The sequence below is a fragment of the Protobothrops mucrosquamatus genome, unplaced genomic scaffold (assembly GCF_001527695.2).
Source record: "Protobothrops mucrosquamatus isolate PMUCROS unplaced genomic scaffold, P.Mucros_1.0 scaffold1493, whole genome shotgun sequence".
NCBI lineage: Eukaryota > Metazoa > Chordata > Lepidosauria > Squamata > Viperidae > Protobothrops > Protobothrops mucrosquamatus.
This window is the reverse complement of record NW_015387668.1, coordinates 140,540-167,551: the sequence shown is the minus strand read 5'-3', so window position 1 is coordinate 167,551 and position 27,012 is coordinate 140,540. Positions and strand designations below refer to the sequence as shown.

The 27,012-nt window shown below is 36.6% G+C and overlaps 1 protein-coding gene across 1 annotated transcript in view; it reads left to right on the top strand.

Moving 5' to 3' along the window:
• Positions 1-14,614, top strand: part of LOC107293065 (voltage-dependent T-type calcium channel subunit alpha-1I-like) — a 38,267-nt gene extending 23,653 nt beyond the window's left edge. Inside the window, exons 10-15 of the mRNA XM_015822198.1 lie at positions 1,170-1,490; positions 2,084-2,230; positions 9,530-9,640; positions 10,947-11,116; positions 12,814-13,009; positions 13,907-14,614. Coding sequence (XP_015677684.1) covers positions 1,170-1,490; positions 2,084-2,230; positions 9,530-9,640; positions 10,947-11,116; positions 12,814-13,009; positions 13,907-14,614 — 1,653 coding nt within the window. The remainder of the gene's footprint in view (positions 1-1,169; positions 1,491-2,083; positions 2,231-9,529; positions 9,641-10,946; positions 11,117-12,813; positions 13,010-13,906) is intronic.
• Positions 14,615-27,012: the final 12,398 nt, after the last annotated feature.

The following is a 27,012-nucleotide window of genomic DNA, read 5'->3' as shown; positions in this document are numbered from 1 at the left end:
GAAGGGATAGCATAGGGCTAAGACACCACATAAACAGTTATTCTTGAAGCATCATATAAGAGCTGTGGCAATACAAATCTTTTTATGGCTGCATTAAAGTTAAAGAATATTGAGCCTGGCAAATCATTTGAGGAGATGCACAGCAGACAAAGTGCCTCTGTGAATCTGTTCCTCAAGGCCATAAAACAGTCTCAGCTGCTTTTAGATTTGGAGCAGTTGCTTGGAGCCCCTAGAGAACTCCTGGGCATCCATGTGCTTCCTCAAAAGACATTTCCACTGGGATAGCTACCGTGAACAATCTCGTTAAATAATGTTTAAAATATCACATTTTGGTAGCAAATGGATTTTGAGTACTGTACTAATACAAAATTAGACCAACTCTTCGAACAAAATATTGTGATTTGGCTAAGACAACCCTCATAAATTCTGTGTTTCATACAGTGGTGGGATTCAAATATGTGAACAACCGGTTCTCTGTGAAGAGAAGCTTCCAGAAGTCCATTCTGGGCCTAGGCAACAAAAAATTAGCTACTAGTTTTGCAGAACTGGTGCAAACTGGCTGAATCCCACCATTGGTTTCATACAGATACTCACTCATATTATTTTGCTCAATAGGATCACTGTCCCATATCTGTCCTAATTTGGACCAATGTAGGAGAATCTTAAATGCACATAAGTGGGCTCTTCAAAGTGACAAGTTGGTGTAGTTTTTAGTCACTAAAATATTCACATTTCATGTTAAATATTGAGTGCTATAAAATATATATCTCAAAGTGCAAAATACTCTGTCTCAATAGAATATTGGGACGTGGGACAGGGATAAATATGTCATTGCTGCATTAGTTTCTATTCATGTGTGCTAAGATAAAAAGGGATATCATTTTGTAGTTAATTGGGACTTACTGATATGACAGATTTCTTGTGGATCCAGAAAGTGATAAATTAATGAAGTAGAGGTTGGAGTGAGAAAATTATGTGTCCCGAAATATCATACATTAGGAGTCTTGAGTCTTGTTTAAATATTTTGTTTGAGAAAGCAGCTTCATTTTTTAAAAATAATGTCTTCCTTTTCTCTGTGTTTTGTGCTCGTGTATGTGTGTTGTATGGGGAGTTGTTTGGTTTTCTTTCTTTTTGTTTTTCACTTTTTTGGCCTAACTTAATTCCTCAAGGATACACTACGTGACTGCACTCATGATGACCGGAGCTGCCTGAGCAACCTTCAGTTCATCTCTCCACTCTACTTTGTTAGCTTCGTGCTCACAGCCCAATTTGTCCTCATCAATGTTGTAGTAGCTGTCCTTATGAAGCACCTAGATGACAGCAACAAGGAAGCACAGGAGGATGCAGAAATGGATGCTGAGATTGAGCTTGAGATGGCACATGGATTGTGCCCTCATAGCACTAGCTCACTGAATCCTGGACAAGATGGAGGAGGTGGGAAAAAGGACTCTGAAGGACATCTATGCATGACATGTTACTCTCCAGCACAGGTAGGCGGAGCATTTTTCCTTGCTGCTAACAAGTTTTTGGCACATTAATTTGGGAGAACAAAGATAGCTTAGAAGAGTGTAGAGAGTTATGATAGAAAAAAAAATTTAAACATCCTGTGACTGGCAGATTCAGTTCTAGGCTAGGAGGTCAAATTTTCATAAAGTCAGAAATTAGAACACCAATTAGTGCTGAATAGAATAAAATCTGGATTTTATAAGAAGTTGAAAAATAAAATTTAAAAAGATACCATGAGGCAGGCCTAAGGTACAATAGTGGAAATACAGCAAAATTATTTTACAAGGTAACTGGAGGAACACCTGTGAAGGTTCTATAGCAAGTTTCAGTGGTGCTTCTCTGCCCAATATCCATCTGAGCCCCTTCATTTTACATCCTTGTATAGGGCCATATTCTGCCTCATTTACTCATATTCTGTAGGACGGTACACTCAGATGTGACAATTTGCTACAGAATTAACCAGTATGAGTGAAAGTGGCAGAAGATAGCTACATTATGCAAAAGAACACTAAAACAAGCAAAAACATGGAGCTCTTAAAATAATGTCTCCCATCCTCCCCCCTTTCTTGTCCCCTAGGAGAACTTATGGCTGGACAGTGTGTCTTTAATAATTAAAGACTCCTTCGACGGGGAGTTAATGATCATCGATAACCTATCGGGCTCCGTCTTCCATCATTACTCCTCGCCGGCCATGTGCGAGAAGTGTAACCATGACAAGCAAGAGGTAACCTGCGTGCGAGGATACGGGAGGGGACATCCCATGCTTTTCAGGACACACACATGCACACTAAGCACAAGGTCTTCTTGGGATTGTCTCCTGGTTATAGATAATTTTGATATACATTTTGCCATTAACATGCTTTCCTGAAGGCATCTAGTTCAAAGGAGGAAAAGCATATTTGTGTTAGCCGAAGGCTGAGTGGAAAGACAGCTAGATTGACAAGGATAGCGTTCATCATTATGAAAGATGAGATACAGCATTAGCTCTATAGATAATACAGTATTCTGTTTTGTATATTGTAGACTGATTTGTAAAAGGAACACAGTGCATTGTTTCATGGTTTTCAAGGATCGCAGAGTACTTTTAAATGACATGCTTAGTTTTAAGTGGAACTCTGTTTTCTGGTATCTAAGAAGTACTCTAAAACAGTAGAGTTTAAGGTAAAATCACTTTAAGTTTTTAAAATGCTGGCTACCATTTTATTTTGTCTTAGTTTTGAACCTTTGGGTCCTCTTTTTAATTACATTGCCAGTGGAAGGTGCAGTAAATGGAAGTAAAGAGATTTCTTACTGAGTGATGGTTGTGAGGAATTACAGCTTAGATAGTCTGAATCAAACATTTTTGCACATCTTAGCTAATAGAATCATTCATTAACAATTCTTTGCAATTATTATGAATGTTTTAGTTGCATAGATTTCAGAGAGCAGAGAGGTCCAGTTGAATGTTCACAAGTCAAGAATCTCATTAATAGATACTTGGCTAATAGCAAAGCTAGGGAATTTTATATCTTGGTCTAAATATCATAGAGGCTGGCAATATCTTAGATTATCATGTTTATTCAATTGTAAGTATACAATTCACAGTTTTCCCCCATCTCCCACTACAATTCCTTCCTTTACGACTTCACAATGCTAAGTGAGCAGAGCACTGCACTCAGTGCATTAAGAAAGCCACTTCCTTTGAAAGACTTTCATGGCTGCCTCAGTGATTTGCATGCATAGATGACACTTCCATTGGAATCACCAGCAAAGTGGCTGTGCATACACAAGTACAGACAGCAGCTGGAATGACCTTCAAAATTACCATCCAAGCAGTGGTGGGATTCAAATATGTGAACAACTGGTTCTCTGTGTGGATGCCACTTCTGGAAGTCCATTCTGGGCCTGGGCAACAAAATATTAGCTGTTTCTGCCGGTGCGAACCGGCTGAATCCCACCACTGCATCCACGTCTTCCAAATGCATTCAGAACCTCAGCCCTTCCCGAAGTATCAGTGCACTGAACCTCTTTCATTAACTTATATAGCCCAAGTATTATTTAAATTACTATACTGTCAAAAAAAAAGTTTGCCAAGATAAAAAGTATTTAATTCAAGAAACTCTTTGTGCCAGCAATATATCTGTCCAATGCATTGCGTCTCATCGGCCTACTTTTATAGCTTACCTGCCATGATACTGGAAAGATAAGGGTAAAGGTAAAGAGGCCCTTGTAGATTTTATTCTGCTAGTCATTGCCGACTATAAGGGGCAGTACTCATCTCCATTTCAAGACCATTGAGCCAGCACTGTCCAAAGACATTTCCATGGTCATGTGGCCAGCATGACATCACAGAGCACTGTTACCTTCCCGTCACAGAGCACTGTAACCTTCCTATTTATCCACTCACATTTGAATGCTTTCAAACTGCTAAGTTGACAGGAGCTGTAGCTAGGACAGGAGCTCATCACATCACATGTGTTGAACCTGGGCTGTCAGCTTTCCAGCTGATAAGCCCGCAACTTAACCGCTGAACTACCTCATCGCTCTCATGATTACTGGAAAAAAGATATAAAATTATTCCTTAGGATCCAACTCATCCTTGTGATTGGAAGAATGTGAGACTCTAGCCCACATTCCATCAATGCCCTTTTTGTAACAATTTGCATCTTATCATGTAAGAAACGTATAAGAAATCTTTCTTAAATATGCAAAATGCATTATAAAGTACTCATACACAATGCATTTATAAATTGTAAATGTGAATGAAGTGCTTCTGTATGGGGCTGGATTCCTGGCAACTGCATGGCTGTTTTTAGCTTATCTACCTTGTAGTTCTTTCAGGAATATTTCTGTAAAGTCTTTGATCCTGTTCTTCCATCTTTTCCATTGTCTTCCCTTGTCTACTTGACAAATACAGTTATTTCTAGATCATCATCCAGTCCTATCACATCCAAGTGATCTGAATATTACCTCAAGGGAATAGTCAGTCTTCATTAGATTAAGGATGGATTGAAACCCTCAGTTACTCTCCAGATCTACTGTTCAAAAGCATCTGTTTTGTTTCTCCTATTCTGTCTGGGTAACCCAATTTCAAAACTATACATTGCTGCTGGAAAGCTAATTGACTTAATTATTCTGCTCTTATAATGTATTCTGATCATATAAGTATACTTAGCTTTCATGAACTTGTCTAAATGTATCACTGTATTCTTCCTTTGAATTAAACTCCTTAATTCTTTAGCACACTGTCCATCTTTACTTTTAATAAACACATATCCATGCATAATCTACACGAGGCCTTGCTATAGTCAATAAATCAAAGGTAAGACTTCCTCTCGTTCACCCCATTATCCATCTTATATTAAGATCTCTTGCCTTTCTGCCTTGCCTGAAACCTGCCTATTCATTTAACATTTTGCTCTCCATGTTTGGTTCTGTTTATAAGAACATAAGTAGATATTGCTTACATAAGGAATTAGTGCATTAAGTAATTTACACATCCTCTTACATCATTCTTCTTTCAAATCAGTATACACACAGATCTAGGCCTCACAGGCTTATTGTATATTTGTGGATGTAGCACTTAGCACTTCTCTCTTCACCTTTTGTAATTTACTTTCCAGCAGAGTCAATTTTGGAATATATCATCTCTCCACAAATTTTCTCTCCTATTATGCCTTTTTAGAAAATATTTCAATATGTATCTGTCAATCTTCCTTTAACCTTATTTGTCTCCATTAGTTCCAGGATTAATCTTGAGTAGTCCTACATAAACTGTACATTTTCCTATGGTTACATTGGTCTTCTTAAAAATATCTCCTAATTATCATTTTCTTACCATTTCCTTTCTATGTTGACATTCTTGAGTCCCTGTCATTTCTTACTTGACTCTGTATTTGGTTGTTGTACATCCTTCGTGTTTACAGAAGCCATCCTTTCTTCTTTGTTTCCTTTGTTTTACTTTCAAGAGTTTTTGTTGCTTGTTATTGTTGTATTGTTACTTGCTATAATAATCACTTGTATGGAAAGCTGGGTGACTTTTTTTTCCTACTAGAGGTCCTTGGTGCTCTCTGAGTTTGATTGTTTTCTTGCAGATGTTACATTACCCAAACTAATATTTTTCCTATTAAATGTTCATGTGTCTTTTATGTCTTTTAGTACATTCTCTGTTTTCTTTGACTTAAGTTAGTCATATTAAATCTGTCTTCACATTGGTCTTATATTTTGACTCTTACTGGTACACCTAGTCTTTTTTAATTTTGCAAATTTAACCCCTATATTGTTAAATCTTTTCAAGATATGTTCCATAGATTGTACCTGGAAGTATTCTGACTGACTGGATTTCATTTCCCTCTCTTCTGTTTCTTATTACTGCTTTGATGTGATTTAACCATAAAAGAGAGTCTGTGAAGCCGGAGTTAGTAGTAAACAAGTTCTCTTCCCGAACTTGATTTAGCTATCTCTTTCATTATTGTGTTTATGCAGTCCAAACTTTCCTGTAAATTCAGATTTCTTTGTTTCTCCAACTTTTTCATTCCATCATCAATTAGTAATACTGGGTCATCTTTTGATGTTGGATTTAGTGCTGCTTACAATTTGGTACAGAATCCCTCAATACGTTTCACCATTGCATGTGTGGCAGGTGCATACATTTGTGTAACATTGATGTTCACTGCATATCCACTAGTTCTAACAGATATTATCCTGTCACATACTGTAGCAAACCCACTTGCTGCTCCATTTTAAGTACAGTCTCATGCCCTGAATAGAAATAATCATTTAATTTGATTCACCAAAATTCAACTATTCCTAAAATATCCTGCTTAGTACACTTTATTTCCACTTCAATAATTTCACTTTTATTGTATTCATGCATCTCACATTACAGGTTCTAATGATGAGTCCTTCTAAACAAGAAATCCATCTTCAATAACTAAGACCAATGTCCTTTTGGATCTGGTCCATCCATGTTCATCATACACAGTGAAAGTTTGACATTCTTCCCCAATAACTGGAAGAGTGCCTTCTGATATGCGAGTTTTATCATCTGTCACTCAAGCCTATCTAAATATTTTATGTATATCCATGTAGATTTCTTGGTAACAATATAGCTTTACTGTTACATTGTTCTGGTTTCATTTTGGAGTACCTTCTTTTAAATGGGTTAGACTCCCTCACATCTGTAAAGCCCACAAGCAAAATAATTCATTCCCTGCAGTGCGTAGTTTTCAATCAATTTTCCATAGGCATTGTCAAACAATAAGTAGGATAATATAATGATTGTAAACCATTTATATGGGATAGTGATCAAGGATATATTTAACTATGGTGGTCATCCATGCAACCCTTGTTGAAATAACTCAGATTATCTCATTACAATGGGATTTGTTAAGTAATTTATGTCCAAGCAGTGAGTATTTCAATTTTTTGATTTGCTGGAACAATAGCAGGTTTAATTGATAAATTTATTTTTTTTTAAAAAAAAAAATCCTCTTTATGTTATTTAACATTTCTCATATGATTTGGCCCAGTAATATATTTTCAGTCAATATTTGTAGTTGCATTGCTAGCTTGTGAGAAGGATTCCGTGGTTATATATCACAAAATATTTGTAATAATTGTAAATCTGAATCTGTATAAGAATTATAGAAAAAATAATCACTCTAAAGTTTAAAAGCTCATAGAGCAAAATCTGCTGATGTCAGCAACTATACAATTCTCTTTCCTTTCTTGTGATATACTTGTGTTAATAATTCAAGAAGAATTAAACCAAAAATTAATCTTGATTTTAAGAACATATTTAAAAACAAGTTAGAACATTTCTAACAAATTTTGCTTTAGAAACTCACTTCTTAATATTAGTTGCTCACAGGTGGTACACAGATCTTGCTTACCAAAATGTTCAGTTTATCCACATACGTTTAAACATAAGTTGAGAAGAAAATAACTTAGTTTAATTCTATTAACTTTTCATCTAAAACAAGATACAGAGGTGAAACAGCTTGACCACAATAGAAACTATGCATTTTGTTCTGCACAAATTAGATTTTTAATATATTTTAACATATTTAAGTATCCTGTATTGTAGGCAGTCTATAGTGTTAAAATATACATACTCTCACTATATAATATTTTATTCTCCTTGGTATTATTCTAATTTTAATACAGTATTGGTGTCAGAAAACTTTTTTAAATAATTTATTTAGACTTCATACTGGAAGTATAATACAAAATGGCTAGTTGTCTTCACATGATCTATTAATATATAATGCAGGCTTGTAGATTTGAGCATGATATTTTCTTTTATAGTTTATAAGGGTGTTCTTTTTGTCCTGGTATTCAATGGAAAAGAAGTTCATGTCTTACAAAGTAATAATGGAACAATTGAGCATGTTTTCATGTGAACTTCAGTTAGGCATGTGATAGTTTACTAAATTAGTTAGAGGTGTCATTCATACAAAGTTTGTGTTTGTATAATATGTACAGATATTGTGGCTGGTAGTTGTGCTGTGTTTTGATGTGATGTGATGCTGGTTTTCTTTTCTTTTTTAAGTGTGTAGATGATTAGTGGTGGCTGTGTTTGGTAAAAACTTCCATATTATGCATCCTTGGACACAATCCAGCACACTAAGAAGTAGGTATAAATCCTGTTGATCTTGAAGGCATTTAAGCTAACATGACTAGGCTCTGGATTGTGTCCACGGTGCTCTAAACAGTAATAATTCAGCAGTTAGCCTCTGTGGAAATAGTGTGGTTTTAGTGCTGTGAAGATTGCCATCATTATATCCTTGTGATAGATTATATCATGATAGTAGATTACCATTTTGGAAATCTACTTCAGCCATATCTTCCATTAATTCCAAATGAACTGTCGTCTGAAGGAGTCCTAATATTTGGCACTGCCATTGATTCTGTTACAGATCCTGTCCAAAGCCATCAGCTCTCCATATCATTTTTTTGCTACTGTTTACACCAGCAAAATATTCTGCACAAATACAGGAAAGCAGAACTTTATTGAAAGACCTCTCAAATTAGTTCATAATAATAGAGATAAAATAATACCAAGAAAGAGCAAATATCAAAATAATTTCAAAAGTTCCTTAGAGACTGCCATTAAGTGAAAAACAATACTTTTAACAATACTTTGGAGAATAGTAATCTGGGTAAAAGGAAAAATAAGAGAGAAGGTAACCCAATAAAATGAAAAGGGGAAAAATATCTTCATCCCTTCATTAAGGGATGACATTTAAAGAAGATGGAGAGATGGTGTTGGGGGATGATTTGTTTTAGGAAGCAAATTAAAACCCAGCAATTTGAGTTAGAGAAGTGAAAATAAGGGATATTATAATATAGAATGTTGTTTAAAAAGAAAAGGAAAACAGAAGTTGAATAATAACAAGGAATAGAATGTTTTTTTCAGTAAGTTGGAAATAAGGAATTTGTATTAATAAATAGTACTAACTAGTAAATTAGTAAATTGGAATTAAGCTCAAGAGGAAAAACGTAAGTGAACAATAATAGTAAAGACATACAGCTACATGATTTTCATATGAATTGCATGATTACTACTGTTGAAATGAAGGCTTCACTATAGCCACAAACTGCCTGTTGATGGAAATAAACTCTGTTATCCAAGGCAAGGCGGTCCTTTTCTCAATGATCCCTAGACTATCCTCTAGGAATTCTTCTCAGAGATTTCTCAGTCTCTTAATGTAGACTCAGTTATACTGAATTTACATTATATATTATGGACTCATTCCTTGATGAGACTGAAAGGCTTTCTATTTTCCTTGCACAGAAGATGAAATGGAGAATTCTTCAGATGACATGGTCCATCATAGATGCACAAAAAGTGTATTTTATTTTTGTTTATCCTCATCTCACCCTAAGAATCTTTCATGATATGTAAAATTGAGTTAAGGTTCTGTAAATGTCAAGTATGACCTTCCTCCTTGTCTCCAATCTCTTTTCTAAAGCGATGTGACTGTTAAGAGTGTTATTTGACAGTTTCTTTCCTGAAACCCATCCACCCTCCTTACTATAGATCCAGCTGGCTGAAATGGAGGCCTTATCACTCAATTCTGATAAGTCTTCTATCCTGCTAGGAGATGATGGAGATATTTCCAACATTGACCAGCCAAGCCCTAAGGAAAAGGTAAATTTTATATTTATATATATATATATTTAAGGACTCCTTCCTTTAAAAGAATCCATTTTTTCAGGGTCAAGGGAGTGGTGGGTGGGTGGGTGGGTGGATGGATGACAAAATTCTATAGGACTTTTTCTTAAATGCTCTGAATTAATTTATTATGCTCTGTATCATGTGTGTGAAACTTGATCACTGGGGCCACACTTTTGGCTTATCTTGTTTTATTGGAGTGAACTGACATTGATGGCTGCATAGAATGGGTCCATTTCACACAAGTGTGCAAAAATTGGAATCTTAAAACTATAAAGTTTTAGAGCTTTCGAGAGAGTATTAAAACTTAATACTTAAGACCATACTAGTAAAGAAAACTGCATTGCCTAAGCTCACATAGAACCATAACAAGGGAGGCATGCTTACCCCTACTTGTTTCATCATATTATTCCTGATACAGATTCCTTCATGAAACATGAAGTCCATATGTGCATATGGAACATTTTCATTTTCCACCAGAACTTTTTCAATAAGGGAAGTCAGTTACTGAAATGTATAAAGCAAATTACCTCAGTCAAGAGCTCCAATAAAGCTTTGATACATATCTAGCATCTTTCCCCATAGCTCAGTTAATAAGCTAGCTGAAAATTAACCTGCATAACATAAAGGTTTGTTCTGACTGCTGATTCCTATCCTCCTCTATAAATTCTGTTTTGGCATGTTAAAAAAGCAATTCATTACATTCTTTGTTGGCATCTCTGTTTTACAATTCTCTTGGGAATCCATCTGCCAATCACAGTCCTGGTAATTCCTGAAGCTCATCAAATAATTGATCTGTGGAGTGACATGGAAGCTCAGTAAAATGGGACAATCTTTCTGGCTTTATTAGGCTATTCTCAGAGCCAAACAATCAGTTGTTTAGCAGGCCATAAGAAGCTACCTATAGAGTTGCCTTCTCTGCCTGCTTCTTCTTCCCAAAAGGGTAAAAAGAAAGTGACAGAGAAGAGTACCAAAAGCCCCAGTAACATACTTGTGCAAGATTGAAGTATTCTATCAAGAGGCTCTGGATAGTCATCTGATTGTACTGCCACAGAATGGCTAAAATGAAAGCAATACCATGGAGAGGGAACAGTACAAAGAATTTAACAGACCACATTCATATCATGGTTAAATGCCCTTAGGGAATGACCAATATTGCTAATGCCTTCTGACAGTGTATCAGATAGATATCTGAGCACATTTTTTTAAATCTTGCAAAGTTTCCTCTAATTTTGTTTTCTTTTTACGAAGCTTCATGAGACAATATCTTTATTTTGACTAGGATGGTGAAGACAGCCCTAATTCTACAAGGAATACAGGCTTGGAAGAATGTCTCTTCCCTTTAACAAATACAGGATCTTCTCTGCCTCCAGAAAACTACCAGTATGAAATGGAAAAAATCTCTTTCAGTCGAGCTCAGTCTTGGCTAAATAATGAGACCAACGAAGGTAGGAAATGCCACACAGTTAAACTAATATGGTACCCAACAGAGATACTTTTTTAAAGAGCTCTTTCATGTTAATGGGATGTATTCAGGTATAGGCATGAAAAATGCAGCAATTCTAAACAACATAGTTATGAAGAAATTGATGTTTTCCAAAGTATTTTTTCACTCACTGATCTAGGAATAGAAAATGGTGGACCTGCAAGGTTATTAAAGCCTTCTGGATAAAATTATGGTGGAATTTACAGCAAGTTTTTAAAAGAAGAATTTTTTTTTTGCCTCAGTTGTTTCTCCTAGGTATTACACATAATCTGGATGTAAAAGAAACGAATTTGATGTTGTATTGTTTAACTGCTACCCGTTTGCTGATAGCTCAAAACTGGAAGAGTAAAGCTTTACCTACAATAGAGGACTGGAGAGTGAAGGTTTCGCATCTTGCTGAAATGGCAAAGATTTNGGCTTATTTGAAGGATCACTCAAATGAACAATTTTTATCAATATGGAGAAGATGGATTGTTTATATTCAAAATAAGCATAGAATGGTGGAATATAGGTTAGGTTTTTAGATAAAAAAATTTCTCTTTTTATACATATATATATATTTCACCTACTTATGTAGAATTACATTTTGTGGAGTTAGGGATATTAATATAAGGTTACTTTTAGATGAATAGTATCCTGGGATTAGGTTTGGGAAGTCCGGGTGGGGGGTGGGGGGGGGGTTTCAATTGTGATGTACTTGTGATGTGTTCTTTTTCTTTATGTTGAAAATAATAAAAAAAAAATTTGAAAAAAAGAAAAGAAAATGGTGCTATATACATATATACATCATTTAACACAATACCTCAGCCTTTTTTCAATTAGGTGTATTCCAAATGTGTCCCATATTTTCATCAGAAACAGTAGCTAGGAGACATATCTGAAAGACATTGAATTGGAAACTCTGCAATATGTTTGATATGTTATCTGTAGTCAAGGAAACTGTATTGTAAAAGACAAGAATTAGCTTCATAATTTTGTAAATTTGGAGCCTCATGTTTTCACTCCCATATGTTCATCTGTGTTTTAAAGGTCCTCTTAACTCAGTGCCTAAACTCACCCTTCTGATCATTCGAGTGTTAATTTGTTTATTTTTCCATAGTTTTTCAAAAATCATGAGAGCAGCCTAGGTAGCTCCTGCCTCTTACAATAACCCTATGAATTATTGTGAGACATAATGACTAGAACAACTTTTAAGCCTCATTAAAAGGTAACTAGAATTACTTTACATTTTAAAACCAAAAAGTGCAATCCTGATGGTATGTAAGAAAAGCCTGAAACATTGCCAAAATCCCTCATGCTGCTCGGCTGGCAAGTGCTAATTTGTCTAATACTAAAGGCCATGCTCAAATTATTAACTGTGTTCTCTTAGGGAAAATTATCCAGGGAACAGGAAACATGTTAGCCAATAGAGCTGGATGCTGCTGGTTATTCCTTGCTAAGATGTGCCAAATAAAAGCAAAATGAATTAGTGCTTCCTAAACTAGCTACCAAAGAAAGAGGCTGGAGTTGTAAGAGAAGGAGCAAGATGATGATTGCAAGTAGTTTGATTTTCTTGGTTTCCCCATTAAACACAACTTAAATTGACTTTGTAGATTTCTGCCCGATAAGAAAAGTGGAAAGTCAGTTTCTTCTTTTTTATGTCTTTCTCCTGATTTTACCAAATCCCCCTTGTTTTCTCCTGTCCAGATGCACCCCATTCTCTATTGCCAGTTCAAACAGAGTTTTTTCTCCCCGTTGTTTCTGCTAAACTATCAAATCAGGAGAAAATATCTTGTCCAGAGAACCTTCCTAAAATCTCTCTGCAAGCTTCCTGGGCCTCACTGCAATCTCCAAATGTAAACTCCTCGCTTATTCACCAGGTAAGTGTTCCCATAATGACTTTGTCTCAATAATAATAATAATAATAATAATAGTAATAATAATAATAATAATAATAATAATAATAATAATAATAATAATAATAGTAGTAGTAGTAGTAGTAGTAGTAGTAGTAGCAGCAGCAGCAGTAATATTGGAAGGGACCTTGGAGGTCATCTAGTCCAACCCCCTGCTCAGGCAGGAAACCCTATACCATTTCATACAAATGGCTGTCCAGTCTCTTCTTAAAAACTTCCAGTGTTGGAGCATTCACCGCTTCTGGAGGCAGGTTGTTCCACTGATTAATTGTGCTAACTATGTCCACTAAGGTTGAACCATACATAGACATGAGGAAAATGCTTCAGGAGGAAAAATAGATAGACTTTGTATTCTCCATTTAAAACAAATTTCAGATGTATACCAAATTATACAGTCCAGGTTAAAAATTGGATGAGTCCTGTATAACATTGGAAGCCTTCTAATTAAACCTCTGTATTCAAATAACCAGTAGGCCTGGCTATTAAATAAACCTACAATGAGAGTATGAGTGGACCTTATATATGAAAATGTCTGAAAATTTTAAGACTGATGGAAGATCAGTCTATTTATGGCTAATATTGGGTGTGATTAGAGACACCACACAAATGTTTTAGTCAACCAGATTTCCTTGCAATGATGTTAACACACTGTTCTCAGCTGATATTGCTGATTGACAGCTAAGACAGCTAAGAATCAGAACTGTGTCCTCATATTAATGGTTAGTGCTGCCAGATGAAAGTGGAGGCAAGGAACAACCATCTGCTTTTGTTAGTTGATGTATAACATTGCAACTGATGCCCTGTTCTTTGTACTGAATATGAAAAGTGATTTTGTTGGTTTGTTATTTCTTGGCCTTGCAGACCACAGAGAGTGACACTTCCCTTGATGATGGCAGGAGCAATAGCTCAGACGGCAGCTTGCAGACCACACTGGAAGACAGTTTAAACCTTAGTGACTCACCCCAGTGCACCCTGGATCTCCCAGTAGTATTATGCCCAGTGCCAGCAGCCACTCAAAAAGCTTTGGTGGTCCCACTTTCCCCTGTCTCTCGAAGGCAAAGCATAAGGGGACGTGGCATCTTCACTCTCCAGAACATCAGGAGGCACCAGCGGAGCCACAGCAGTGGAGGAAGCACTAGCCCAGGTTGTACTTATCATGATTCCATGGACCCTTCTGATGAAGAAGGGATAGGGAGCAACTTAAGGGGAGGAGGTAACAGCAGTGAGCAGTCAGAGACCCTCAGCAGTTTTTCTCTGACTTCTCTCTTTTCACCTCCTCCTCCATCTCAAGCTCTGGCACTTGTGAAGAAGTGCAACAGCACCAGCAGTCTCCATGCCAACTCTTCTTCACGGAGTTCTGCAGCAAATGAAGCCAAGCAGTTCTACTCAGTTGACCCAAGGGGTTTTTTATCTATGCCATCTTGGGTGACAGACTTCTGCAAGAACAGCCCTTCTCCAAGAGAGGGTGATGTACCAGAGGGCTTAGACAAAATTGGGACTCCAGACCACAGCCCCCCAGTTCCTTCTGAGCTGCAGCTGGGGACCAGAGTCAGCAAGAGACATAGATGAGTCTCTCTGTGGCAGGGAGGAAGAATGAAACGTGAAAGAGGCTTGTTCTGGCTGCCACTTCCTAATAGCAGTTCCCAGTGAGAGGACTGTGAAAAGGGAAAAAAGCAACCACACAAAATATAAATATGTATGTCTGTATGTGTGCACGTGTGTATGTGTGTCCGCTTGTGTGTATGTGTGGAAAACAAGACTTTTGTACCATACCTCAGAGACTTGAGAGAGTGATAGCAATATGAGAACATCCCACATTTGCAGGGGATCACTACTTCTGCAAAGATGACTGTGGGACAAAGTTAAGAGGGTGAAGAAGACACTCCAACCAAATAACTAGCTGGCTGGGTGCAGCTATTTAGCCCTCTGCATATACAAATATATATGTACAGATATATAGAATGATTTATTTATTTTTTTTACAGAGAGCTTAGGACTTTTAGAAAGTGCTAAGTATGAAAAGGGCAGGGTCTTGGGAAAAATAACTTTAAAATGAAATGAGGAATCCAGCCAGATTTTTAGGGCTTGGGTATCTCTTTCAAGCAAATTGCATAATTCATGTTGTGTTTTGTGGGGTGGTGATGGTGGTGGTAGTAAAAACTATGATCCGCATCTTGGTGGGAGGGTGGGGAGCTAGTTATATGAAGATACTCTTGGAGATACTTCGAGGGGGTGCGACAGCATCTGAAGTTCAGCTTTGTTAAACTCCTCAGGTAGCATCAGTGAAATTCTCAGACTCCTTAAATGTGAACACATCCAATAGAAAAGTCTATGTGGGCTGTGTAGAATTGAAAGCTCCAGATGGCCTTCCCCAATCTGATACCCTTGGGAAATTTTAGTTGCCAGAGGGTAATGGGAAGAACCAGAAGAAAAAGCAGAAGCCACATGGCAAAATACTCGGTGCTCTGATTTTCATTGATTGTGCTTTGTTTGTTCGTTTGTTTGTTTGGGGGAGGATTTAGAAAGAAAGCTACGTGAGAAAAACCACTTTGTACTGCTTAGGGATTGGAATTTGTAGTTTATTTTGTTTACTATTCAATATTTGTGAAAAAATCTATTTTAGAAGCCCAGAGGTGCAAAAACCATCTCTAAAGAAAGGTATCCTATTTTTTACAAATATATTGAAAGAAAAAAAAAAGCTAGAGAATGAGGAAGAAGTGTAAGCTCTTTGTATCCAACAGAGGCCTGTTATTTTGATCCTTCTAGAACCATTTCTATGTTTCCATAAGAAAATAACACAATAATGCCTTTCATGGCCTTGTTAGCTAAGTTAAGGTGGTGTCCCTTAGTGTCCCTTAAATAGTGTCAGATGAGATGCCTCCAGCCATTCTAAGAGTGCAAAACAATTGATTAGCACATTTTTACTGATAATCAGGACCAAGCTGCATGTCACAATTTGACACTGCATGTAACTTTTTGAAATGATAAATAATTGCTAGAATGGGAGAAGCAAGATTGGAACCATAACATAAAAAGAGAAAAAAAAATCCAGAATTCTCTGTCAAATCCATTACTAGATTGCAGGGGGGGGAAGGGTAGTGACTTTTCCACTACATTCCTGACAAAAATTCCATTTTACACTTGTGGGAGCTGTTATTTGAAATTAGCAACAGTGGGAGCTTCTCTTTTAAGCCAAGCAATAGTTTCATTAATAGGGTGGCACTGGAGAAAATACTCCCAGTTATGACCCAGCTGCTATTTTCTCTTTTAAAATAACAGCAAACTATCTATTTAATGTCATGTGTTATTTGGCCTTAAGTGAGCATGTGTATGCATGGCTGTATATGGAGGATGGAGTGCTAAAGGCAGAAGACTGGATAGCTGAAACTTGTTCAGTTACATGGCATATGGGATCATTCTCAAAATAAACTACTTTCCCTGTTATAAACCACATTTTCAGCAACTCAGTCACTTTCAAGATACCTTTTTATCATAATGTTTTACATTATTAGCCAAGCCATCAAGCAGAAAGCCTGGCGTCTGAAAATACTATCAATTCCCATTCCAAGACAAGAATGGGATAGTTATACGTACAATTCTCAAATTATTTTGTGATTGACCCAAAAAAAAAATCTGGCAACTTAACTGACTTGGACTGGGCTATGATATACAGAAATAGGCAGTTGAAGATTTTCCACAGCATGAAAATATTCTATTTCAGTAGTTTATTGCTGTAGATTGAAGTACTCTTAAGGATAGATCCAGGCAAGGATTGGCTGAAAGTTGGAGACTGATTTAAAGTGCTCTGGGGAAAAAATGTTAATAGGATATCTCCTTTCCTTGAAACTTGCTCATCTTCCATGAAAGGCTCAATACATATTCCAAGATTGGAAGGGGGGGGGAGGAAAACTTCTCCCTGACTCAATTTCCTGAAAAATTGAGTCAGTTACAGCTGATTTAATAACCTACCTTTACACATTTGGGCTCAGCATCAAGAACCTTTCAACATTAAGGACTATAGCAGAGAATTTTAGAAGACATGGCAATGCTGATGTGTACATCAGATGGCTGCTTTGTTTTTAGTATAATGAGTCAATGAATACCAAATATTTTACAATGGACAGGAGATGAAATCATGATGAATGCATCTCTTGAAAAGTAATGTGTGTGTTTTTAGAGAGTACAAAATTGAAATGAAGAGTTACTAATGCAGAAAAGAATAAAGGAGTTCCTGACTGCTTCAGAGAAAGATCAAGGTCTTCATTAATAAAGCAATAATAGTCCTAATTTTAAATGTTTTGTGTGTGCATCTGTGTGTGCGTGCACGCAGGCACATTAGCTTGTAGCATGCTTTCTGCTTGTTCCTTATGAGGCAGAAATGATAGGCAAAAAAGCAGACCTCTTAAATGTTTTTTGAAAGGACAAGGAAGCCATCCATATCAATGCATAGTAAAAAACTGAAATGAGCTTTGTCACTACTCCATCTGCAGACCCAGTTATTTCTGTTTATCATAACTCTGTGACTATTTGCAGTTATGGCAAAGCAGTTAAATGATAACTTTAGCGGCAATGCAGAAACCAGCCAAGGCACTGTAGCTTCAGTCTGCCAGCCAAAAGAGCTGTGTAAATCTTTTCCAATAGGTAGATAGGAATTTCATGTTCTGGTTGGATCCTGTCTGCTCAAATGTATGGGAATGTGAGTTATATAACTAATATAACTTCCTCATTTGTATGTGTTTCCAGCATTGTTCCAGATTGTCATGATGTGAGCTGAATGTTTGACATTGAATTTGTGCTTAAGTGTACTTGAAGAGTCGAGAGACCAAAAAGAAAACTTACATGTATAGAAAGTGTTTGCACAGTCTGTGATTTGGACAAATGTAGCCTTAAAAAGATGGGAAGATAGTTATGAAAAGGAGCTGGGAGCTTGTGTAGGATTGGAAATGACCAAAATTCTGAAGGTTTTCAGAAGAGAAGAGGGACCACAACTCCTCCCAGACCACTATTTTGTCTCTGTATCAGGTTTATATTATAATTTTCATTTTGACTGGACAATATATAATTTTATGTAATATGTTATTTTTAGAGCCCTAAAAGTGACCTCCGGACAGTATGACAGCTTTGAAATGTGTATCACTATAGAGTCCAATCCCATGTATATTTTATCAAATTTAAGCTTCATTCTCTAACAGTGTTGGGTTGATGGATTTCCAACATTCATGCTTGAGAAAACGTTGTCTTACAATTTTGGGCAGGTTATATTTAAGAACACAAAATTAAATTACTTTCTGCTAAAGTTCTAGGTTGGATTACATTAAAAAAGGACAATTAAAGAATAGTAACATCTGATGATGTTAATATAAAATTATATTTCTAACAATGAGAAGGTGGGGATAAGCGTAGATCTGGCCATAGTTGCACTATAATCTGATGCAATTTACAGAATGAAGTAATGTTCTATTAGGATATTATTAGCTGAGCAAAGTTATGTATAAAATTACTCAGTGACATTCCAAGATCCAATCACCCAACAACTACCTTAGCATCAGTCATATCACATAAGAAATTAGAGAAGCACTTTGCTGATACCAGGGGTCAATTCATCTTCAGGGATATAATTCTAGATATCAATTCATACCTTAATACCAAACTTCTTCAGAGAATGCATGCAGAGTTCACAACTGTTCTTAAATCATATGGAAAATCATGAATAATTATTAACATGAAAGTGCTAACAACACATTGAATCCTGGCTTCCAATTTATATGAAACTGTCATATGTACAGTAGTGTTTCTCATTGCAGACAATTCTTCTGTAATATGGGGACCAGATCTTCAGCGTAACTTGGAGAAGGGAGAGGATACTTGCCACACTTTAGGCATTGAGCTCTACATGTGACCAAGCATCTAAACTAATTCCTCCTGATGACCATCTAGTATTCTGAGCCATAGTTTCTCTGTGATTTCTGGATAGGATATTCTAATCACAACAACAACAAAACACTTCTTCATCTGTGTCACATATACTACTCCCTTCAAAATGCTTCAGCATTCTGGCCAGTTTCATACTAACACGTATTTCAAAAAGCATTTTTCTTATGTTAGTAGGCTTGAATCAAACTGAGCAAATTCTGTGATTCTTGACTCATCTCCTTTGTGTGTGTGCCTGTGTGTCTATGTTTTCCTTTTGCAGACACCTTAATCACTTACTTTAAACTTTTAGTAGTAGAGGGTTGTTTCCATCAGGAAGTTGCAAGATGATTCTGCTTGTGATCCAAAGATGCTTAGCCAGATGTCTAGATTTAAAGCGAACTTTTCCTTACTCACAAATAGATGTAAACAAGATTGCCTTCTTAGTGTGTGCCTATGCGGCAGATACCTTGAATTACAAATGCAGGAAATGAATAGAACTAAATTGAAAAAAATAATAATTTTATTTGTGAAGTATAGAATGTATGCTGGCCTTAGTTGCAGGTAATATTTATTTATTTATTTATATTTTTAAAAGGTGCTACTGCTTATTCATGACAATAGAAGTCCCAAGTAGTTTGCATTATATTGTATATCACTTGAACACATGACAGCAGAAACACCTTCATGTCGTCAACCACATCCTACTCTTCCTTCAAAATCTGGATTCTTTTTCCTTGTGTTTTATTTCACAACACAAGCAAAAAACAAAAAACCCTGGCTTAGCCTAGGAAAGGCTGGTTGCTATGGCAACTGAAGACAAAGTTATCTTTAGAGAATATTTTGTCTCTTCCTTTTAATTATTTACTAATGGTTTTGAAGAAAAAAGAGGAAATATCTATTCTTCCCAGAGAGAAGTTATTAAAATGCAACAAAATTGGCTTTTTGTGCATATTAGCTTAGAACAAGGCTTCCATGTCATATTTGAGAATTGGGTGTGGGGGAAAAAATCTATTTATACCTGGTTGGTTTTATTTTCTTCGGTGGCTCTTTTGTCCAGTCCTTTTAACTGGGAGTCTCAGAAAGATTTTGCAGCCCCTCTCTGTTTCTGTGTTCATTTTAGAATCTCTTCAATCACAGAAACCTCATAAGGAGGAAGTCTCATTGCAATTCTTCCTCAGAAACATGAAATTTAAAAAACAAATCACAAAAGAAATTGCACTTTGTGTAGAAAGTTTTGAAAATTAAAGTATTGCCTTTTGACAAAAATTGTTGTAATCTGGTGTCGTTATTTTCCTGCTCTTCAGAAGATGGCGATTTGCTTTAGCTCCACTGGAGTGGGGCACTTAATACAAATCCAGGAATTAACGGGTCTCCTACTCAAGCTGCAGAAGAGAAGGGATGAGTTTTTCCAGCATATTAACAATTGAAATAAGTTGTCTGAAAGTGGCTTCTTCAGGGTTAGGGAAAGTCAGGGAGCAGAGTCTACCAGTTTTTGATGGGGATTGAATAGCTGAACCAGAAGTAAAATTTTAAAAGCTCAGCTATCTTTTTTTCTAGCCTTTTATAAGCCCTATAAGTTACAAAGAAAGCTATCAAGCAATTACCATGGATAGTTTTAACTTGAATAAAGCAGATGCAAGCATGCCAAACTCAAGCTCATAAATTGAGCAAAATACATATGTATGTGGAATAAATATAGGAAGTAGGAAGGACTACTCTCAGGGACTGCAAAAATTTTAAAAAGTATGTTCACATAAATGTTTTTAATAGAATAATTCTTTAGCTCCTATTTAGCTCAGCGAATAGTGAATATTTTCTGCATTAAGGTAAGAAACGTTTAACATCTTTCAATGTTTCATCTTTTTAGCACTTTGGACTTTTCATCACTGGGTCACACCTTTTGCTTTCAATCTACAAAATGCTTTATAAAACTAATAAATATGGTGAACAGGAATCTGCTTGCCTGGTTAAGCAATAAGTATGTCAACATCTATTCTCAATCACATGTAGTTTAGACCTAAACAATTGTTTAGGTTTGCAAGCTGCTTCAAATCACATATAAAGCTTAAAGCCTTTATTCTTTCTAAAAACGTTGAAACTGACACTTTGAATAGATGTACATTGTGTAGATGATTGCTGATGAAGAAAATCCAACATGGAATTTGGTGAATTAATAAGGAGCAGTACTTCCAGAATCAAGCCCATCTAAATAAAAAAGAGGTGCATTTCACTCTTGTTTTAATCAGAGAATAGTCAAATCTTTATTCCAGAAAAATGAAAAAAGAATGCACTTGCTCATTATTAGGGAAAGGAAGGCATTAATTTCTTATGATGCAGTTATCTTTCCCCTATTTTACTTTGACTAACCATCTCCTTGAATAGTAACATAGATCTCTGTTATGAATTATCATTGTTAAAGATGGAAACAGCGGTGGAAGAATCAATCCATTTCATTTCTTAATTTTTCATTTTTTCCTATCTTAAATGTTTCTGAATAGTTAAAACTTTTTACATGTTCACAGTGAAAATTATCCATATGGTTGCACAGTTTGGGGCTATGTATTAACCTGAAAGTGCAACTATAGTATTACTCCCCATTCATTTGGTGAAAGCATATTCAGATTGCTTTTGCAAGAACCTACAGCTTCATTATTACTTGCTTTTCTTTTTTCTTCCATGATTTGTCTGACTAAACCTACTTTTTTTTTACTGGAAAACTAAAATTTTAAATCTCCCAGATGCTATTGGACAAAAACCATTTTTTCAACTCTGGTTATTTTGAGAATACCTTGTATATTAAAGCCAAATTCAGCATCTTCAGCCTTTTATATCAAGCCCATATCATTCTACCACATTGTTTAAAGTTGCACTTTTTAAATTTCCCAATTTTAACTCTAGCAGAAATAAACTTATTAGTAAAAGTTGTGTGAGATTTTGCTCTCTTTATGGGCTCACCCATTTGCAACTGACAACAATACAATACAAACATACCCTAAAAACAGTTTTTTCCCCTACCATATTCTGTGATGTTCCTATTATCTCATCTCCAGTCCATGAGTCAAAGAGGCCTCAGTTATCCCTGGCTGTGGAATTGTTGAAACAGTGTTTTTCCTCTTAAGCCAATAGCATGCAACAGCTACAAAGTGTATAAAATCTGTTCTGCTCTGGCACACGTTATGTCAAGTGATGCTTGGCAAATGGATCAAAGCCATTGGTATTGACTGTTACAGACAGGTAAGCCTCCCCCATCTGGCCTCCAGTAAGTCTCATGTGTCAACAATTGTGCTCGAGCTTCCATATAGAACTGTTACAATACTGCTGTACCAATGGTCTATCAGAACTTTGCAGTAATGCAAGACTGATCAGGCAGCTGTACTGATTGAAATAGCAATATAGTGAGTTAAATAACACAACAGAGTAATATAATATTAAAATAATGGGAGCCAATATTTCCAGAGGATTTTATTAATATGTATTGTGTAAAGACAGATAGTTAAACAAGCAGATCAAATAATTTTCTTCAGAATATAACATAGAGAAGTTTGGAAATCCTACAAAAAAGGACAGGATAGGACAGGAAAAGGGGGAAAAAAGCACATCCTAAGAAAAACGCTACTTGTGCTTCATTTCCCTCTGTGATGCCAATCATTTTTATTTTCTTTTTTAAGTTTATCCAACTCAGGTTATGACAGAACAGAATGTAGTAAAAGGATACATGAAGAATTTAACCTAGAGATGATGGCCAGAATATTCTCTGCCCCGCTCCCACTGCATTGCTGTAACAGAGTTTTCTCTGCCAGCAGAGAATATGTTGAAGTGGGAGGGCAGCCAAGCCAGAGGACTCACCAATCCATCTCCCTACCATGAGCTGGATGCCTAAAATCAGGGCAGCACTGTTAGCAAGGACTGGAAAAAGTAGGAGAGAGACTAGGAATAAGAGATGTATATTTCATGGCAGTTTAGTTTTCTGCCACTTCAAGGTCAAATAGCATTTTTTCAATTGAAGCTTTCTATCTGAGCTAGCCAAGCCAAAGTGCAAGTGACACTGAGTTAATAATTACAGCACCAAAGTACTAATAAAAGGCTTAGGTTATGTGGCATAATACATGTGTGGTCCTTAGATTCTGCCTGGATACGTAGGAGCATAGGTACGTATCGCTATTTTAAAATGGTCTGCCAGTTACAAATTATAATCACATTGAAGTGGCTACGGTGTCAGTGTCAGTGATTAGAATCTGCTTTTATACTTGCAAAGAAGCAAGAAACGATATGGAATTAAAGAACACAGATTTGTGTCGGCCTATTATCAGCTCTTTATGAGCTTTCAACTGTTCTGCCTTTGTTGTCTGATTTCAGTCACTTTCATGGCAAGTAGAAAAGGCTGAATCACACCTTAAGCAAGCAGCACACATATTGATATTAGAAGCATTTATTTGTTTTCAGAATGCATGGAAACCAAGCATCTACATGGATTTAGGATGGCTCAGCCACATGACTGAAAAATTTGATTGCAGTTTGTAAATATCCTCACACTGAGATGTTGCCATGGACTAAAGATCCCTATTTCAGCAGCTATTGGATTAGCACCAGAAAGACCCAGGTTCAAATGCATTTCCATATGCAGAAGTTTGCTGGGTGACATTGGGCCACTCTCAACCCAACCTTCCCCACAAATTTGTTTTGAGGGATAATGGAATCAGGGATACTGTGCATAATGCCTTACACTCTTGATCAAAATGTGGAATATAAATCTGTACGTTTTATATAGATGGAAGCCAAAAATATACTAATATTTGAAATATAATGCTAAGTTTTTCAGAATGGTGCATATTTGGGGTGTCTCACCCTGTGAGATCTGAGATCAGAAATCCAAGTGGTGATTGACTTGTGATTGAACTATGTTGCCAAGCCATTATAAGAAGACAAAGTGCTTTTATTAGTGGGCACAATTCCCTACAACTACAAAAATTGCATAATCACTGTGGAGGAGATTTCGATATGGAAAGGAGGCTGCTGAGGAAAGAACAAGAAGAAGTGCTGTTGCATAAAGCAAGGTATGTTCCCATAATGTTGAATACCCACAGTGCTTACTAAATAGTTGAAAATAATTCTGAGGTATTTATATAGAAAATGTGAACTCTGGAATAACCCCAGCCCCACTTATAATGCTGGTGGCATTTTGACTTAAATCACTGTAGCAACCTGATGTCCTGCATGCAATTTTAGGCTTCCAGTAGTCTGGCAGGAAACTATGAGAATTTGAGGCAAAGTATCTGGAAGATGCAGATTAGTTTACATTTACATACCATCAATTAAAAGAAATGATTTAGGTTATTGATGGATTTCCCATTTCAAATTCATATATTTCCTGAATAAGCATGTGTTTTTAGTGGTTTCTCAAAAGAAATAGGAGATATTAGTCTGAATTTATACTGGATTTCTTTATTAAACTTTCTGGCCATGCGGCTGTTTGGTTATTTTTAACTGTATGATGACACTTAGTTGATCTTATTTGAAGGTTGCATCCAGAACATTTCAGATACAATGAAAGGGATTAACAGTTATTTGGCAAAAATTGTTTCTCCATGAGGTGGAAAGTTACAGTTCATATGTTTTGATTATCAGAGTTATAAAAATAGCCATAAATATTCAAACAATAAGAACTGAACAAATTGCAGACAGAGTTCAAAAGTAAGAGTGCATTACTAAAAATATAAAAATGATTCATATGGGCTCACAGGCTGCATGATCTTTTATCCCTCAGCCTGTAGTTGGAGGATGCAGTAGGCAGTAAATGGGACTTAGAACACATTCTGCACCCACCAATTCTGCTGATTGATTGATTGATTGATTGATTGATTGATATGGTGCCCATTTTACTATTGAGCAACTCTAGACAACTTGTACAGTGTTTCCCCGAAAGTAAGACCTACCCCGAAAATAAGCCGTAGCTTGATTTTGGGGATGGGCCTAATATAAGCCCTACCCCCAAAATAAGCCTAGTTTGGGGGTGAGGCGCAAGCCTAAAAATCAAGCTGGGGTGGGGGTAGGGGTGGAGCTTACTAGTGCAGCCAGGCCTCCCTTGGATCCGTAGCTCGGTTCTCGGCTGCACAGGCCTTCCAGAAAGGCCTCTATGGTGAAATGCAGACCTGAGTTCCATTCTCAGCTGCAGAATGAAGCTACCCTTTCTGCCGCAGAAGAAATGGGCCAGCTGGGTGGGGCTGTTGGTGCCGCTGCTGCAAGGTGAGTGGAAAAGACACCCCCCCCCCCAAAAAAAATAAGTCCTGGTGCCTCTTTTGGAAGCAAAAAAAAAAAAAAGACGGATATAAAGCCAATGTCATGGTTCCAACTAATGAAACACTTCAAAGAAGTGCAATCTTCTTGCATTCTCTTGCTTGGAAATATATGCATTGCATTTGCAATCATGCAGTCTCACCTTTTTTGATCTACACAACCTTCACTAATAAGAAAGTCAGTAAATCAGCCAAAGCTATCCAGTTAAATCTTTTGTGATTTTGAACCTTAATCTTCTAATTCCAATCCAAAACCATAACCATTATATCACAGGGATTTTTGTTTAAGCACATTTAGTGCAGGACATTCACATCTTCTTACTTTCATATGCTGAAGGATAATTTAGAGAGATAATCCCACCCCCACACACACAATCTACACACAAAATGCAAATATTGCATTTCAGGAATTGGGCTTTATAATATGGGTGATTTTTTTAATGCATTCCTTCCAAAGATGAATGCCAAAAGATACCTGTAACCTGAAAAAATAAATCAGATCTGATTTCATGGTTGGTGCAGGTTTTTTTGTTGTTGTTCCTTGCCCTTATAGCTCACCTATTTCACATGGGTAGACAACAACACAATCGAGAGTGCAGTCTCTTGCTGTCCATATGTTTTGCATTCCAAATGATGCAATTTTGTCATTTTCACACCACAAAGCTGATTTTGTAGCCTGCTGGCTTCAGAGAGTTTTTTCATTTCTATTGCTCATCGCAGTGTGACGGCTGTGTATCAGTCCTCATCTGTGTAAGCAAGCAGAAGGGATAACTGTGTATTTCCCTCAACAGTAATGGTTTGTGGTTATATGCAAAGGAACACAGATACTAAAAATAGTAAGAAATGTGTCTTGAACATGACCCGTGTCACAAGAACACAAAGAACCAAAACATCCAGGACAAATGTGAGTTTCTATAAGATCAGACCTTCAATAATTTCATTAGGGACCTTATTACATATTGGAGAATCAGTAACCATCCAGCAAGATGGTTAAATGCAAATCCCAGAGTCCAGTGGTGGGATTCAGATATGTGAACAACTGGTTCTCTGTGTGGATGCCACTCCGGAAGTCCATTCTGGGTCTGGGCAACAAAAATTAGCTACCGGTTCTGCCGAAGTGGTGCGAACTACCTGAATGTGGGAGTCCCATTTTGCTCAGAAATATGAATTTTGTAAGCCAAAAGATCAACACATGTTGAACATTAAAATCTGGAAATATCTGGGATATTGTAAAATGGCCAAAATTACCATCAAAGCAATGTATCTGAATTTAACAATCTTACAATCTGATTTTTAATTTTTAAATAGTTAAGCAAATTCATGGAAGGATAAACTTACTTGTGGACATTAGCCATGAAGGCTGTATGTAATCAGTAAATTCAGACACATCGTCCCTCTTTGTATAAATCGCCATGGAGCAACAATGGAAGAGGAATATTGATTTGGCAGCCTTCTCAGATATGAAATCATCCATTGTCAACATGCTCCTATCCCTGATGACTTCCAGAATCCTTCCTCTACTGTGTTCAGAATGAAATCAGGAATTATTACTCTTCAGCCATTCTTCAAAGTATACAAGAAGAAAGCAATCACACAAAATCTCCTTCAAAGTGGAAGACAGATCTGGATGCTATGGATATGGTGTGAAAGAGTCAGCCCTCTCAGGTAAACCAGAAAGGAAACACAGCCAGAAGGACTAAATCTACTTTATTGTAAGGCTACATTAACAGAACTTACAATATTGAAAGTACAATCTTCCCA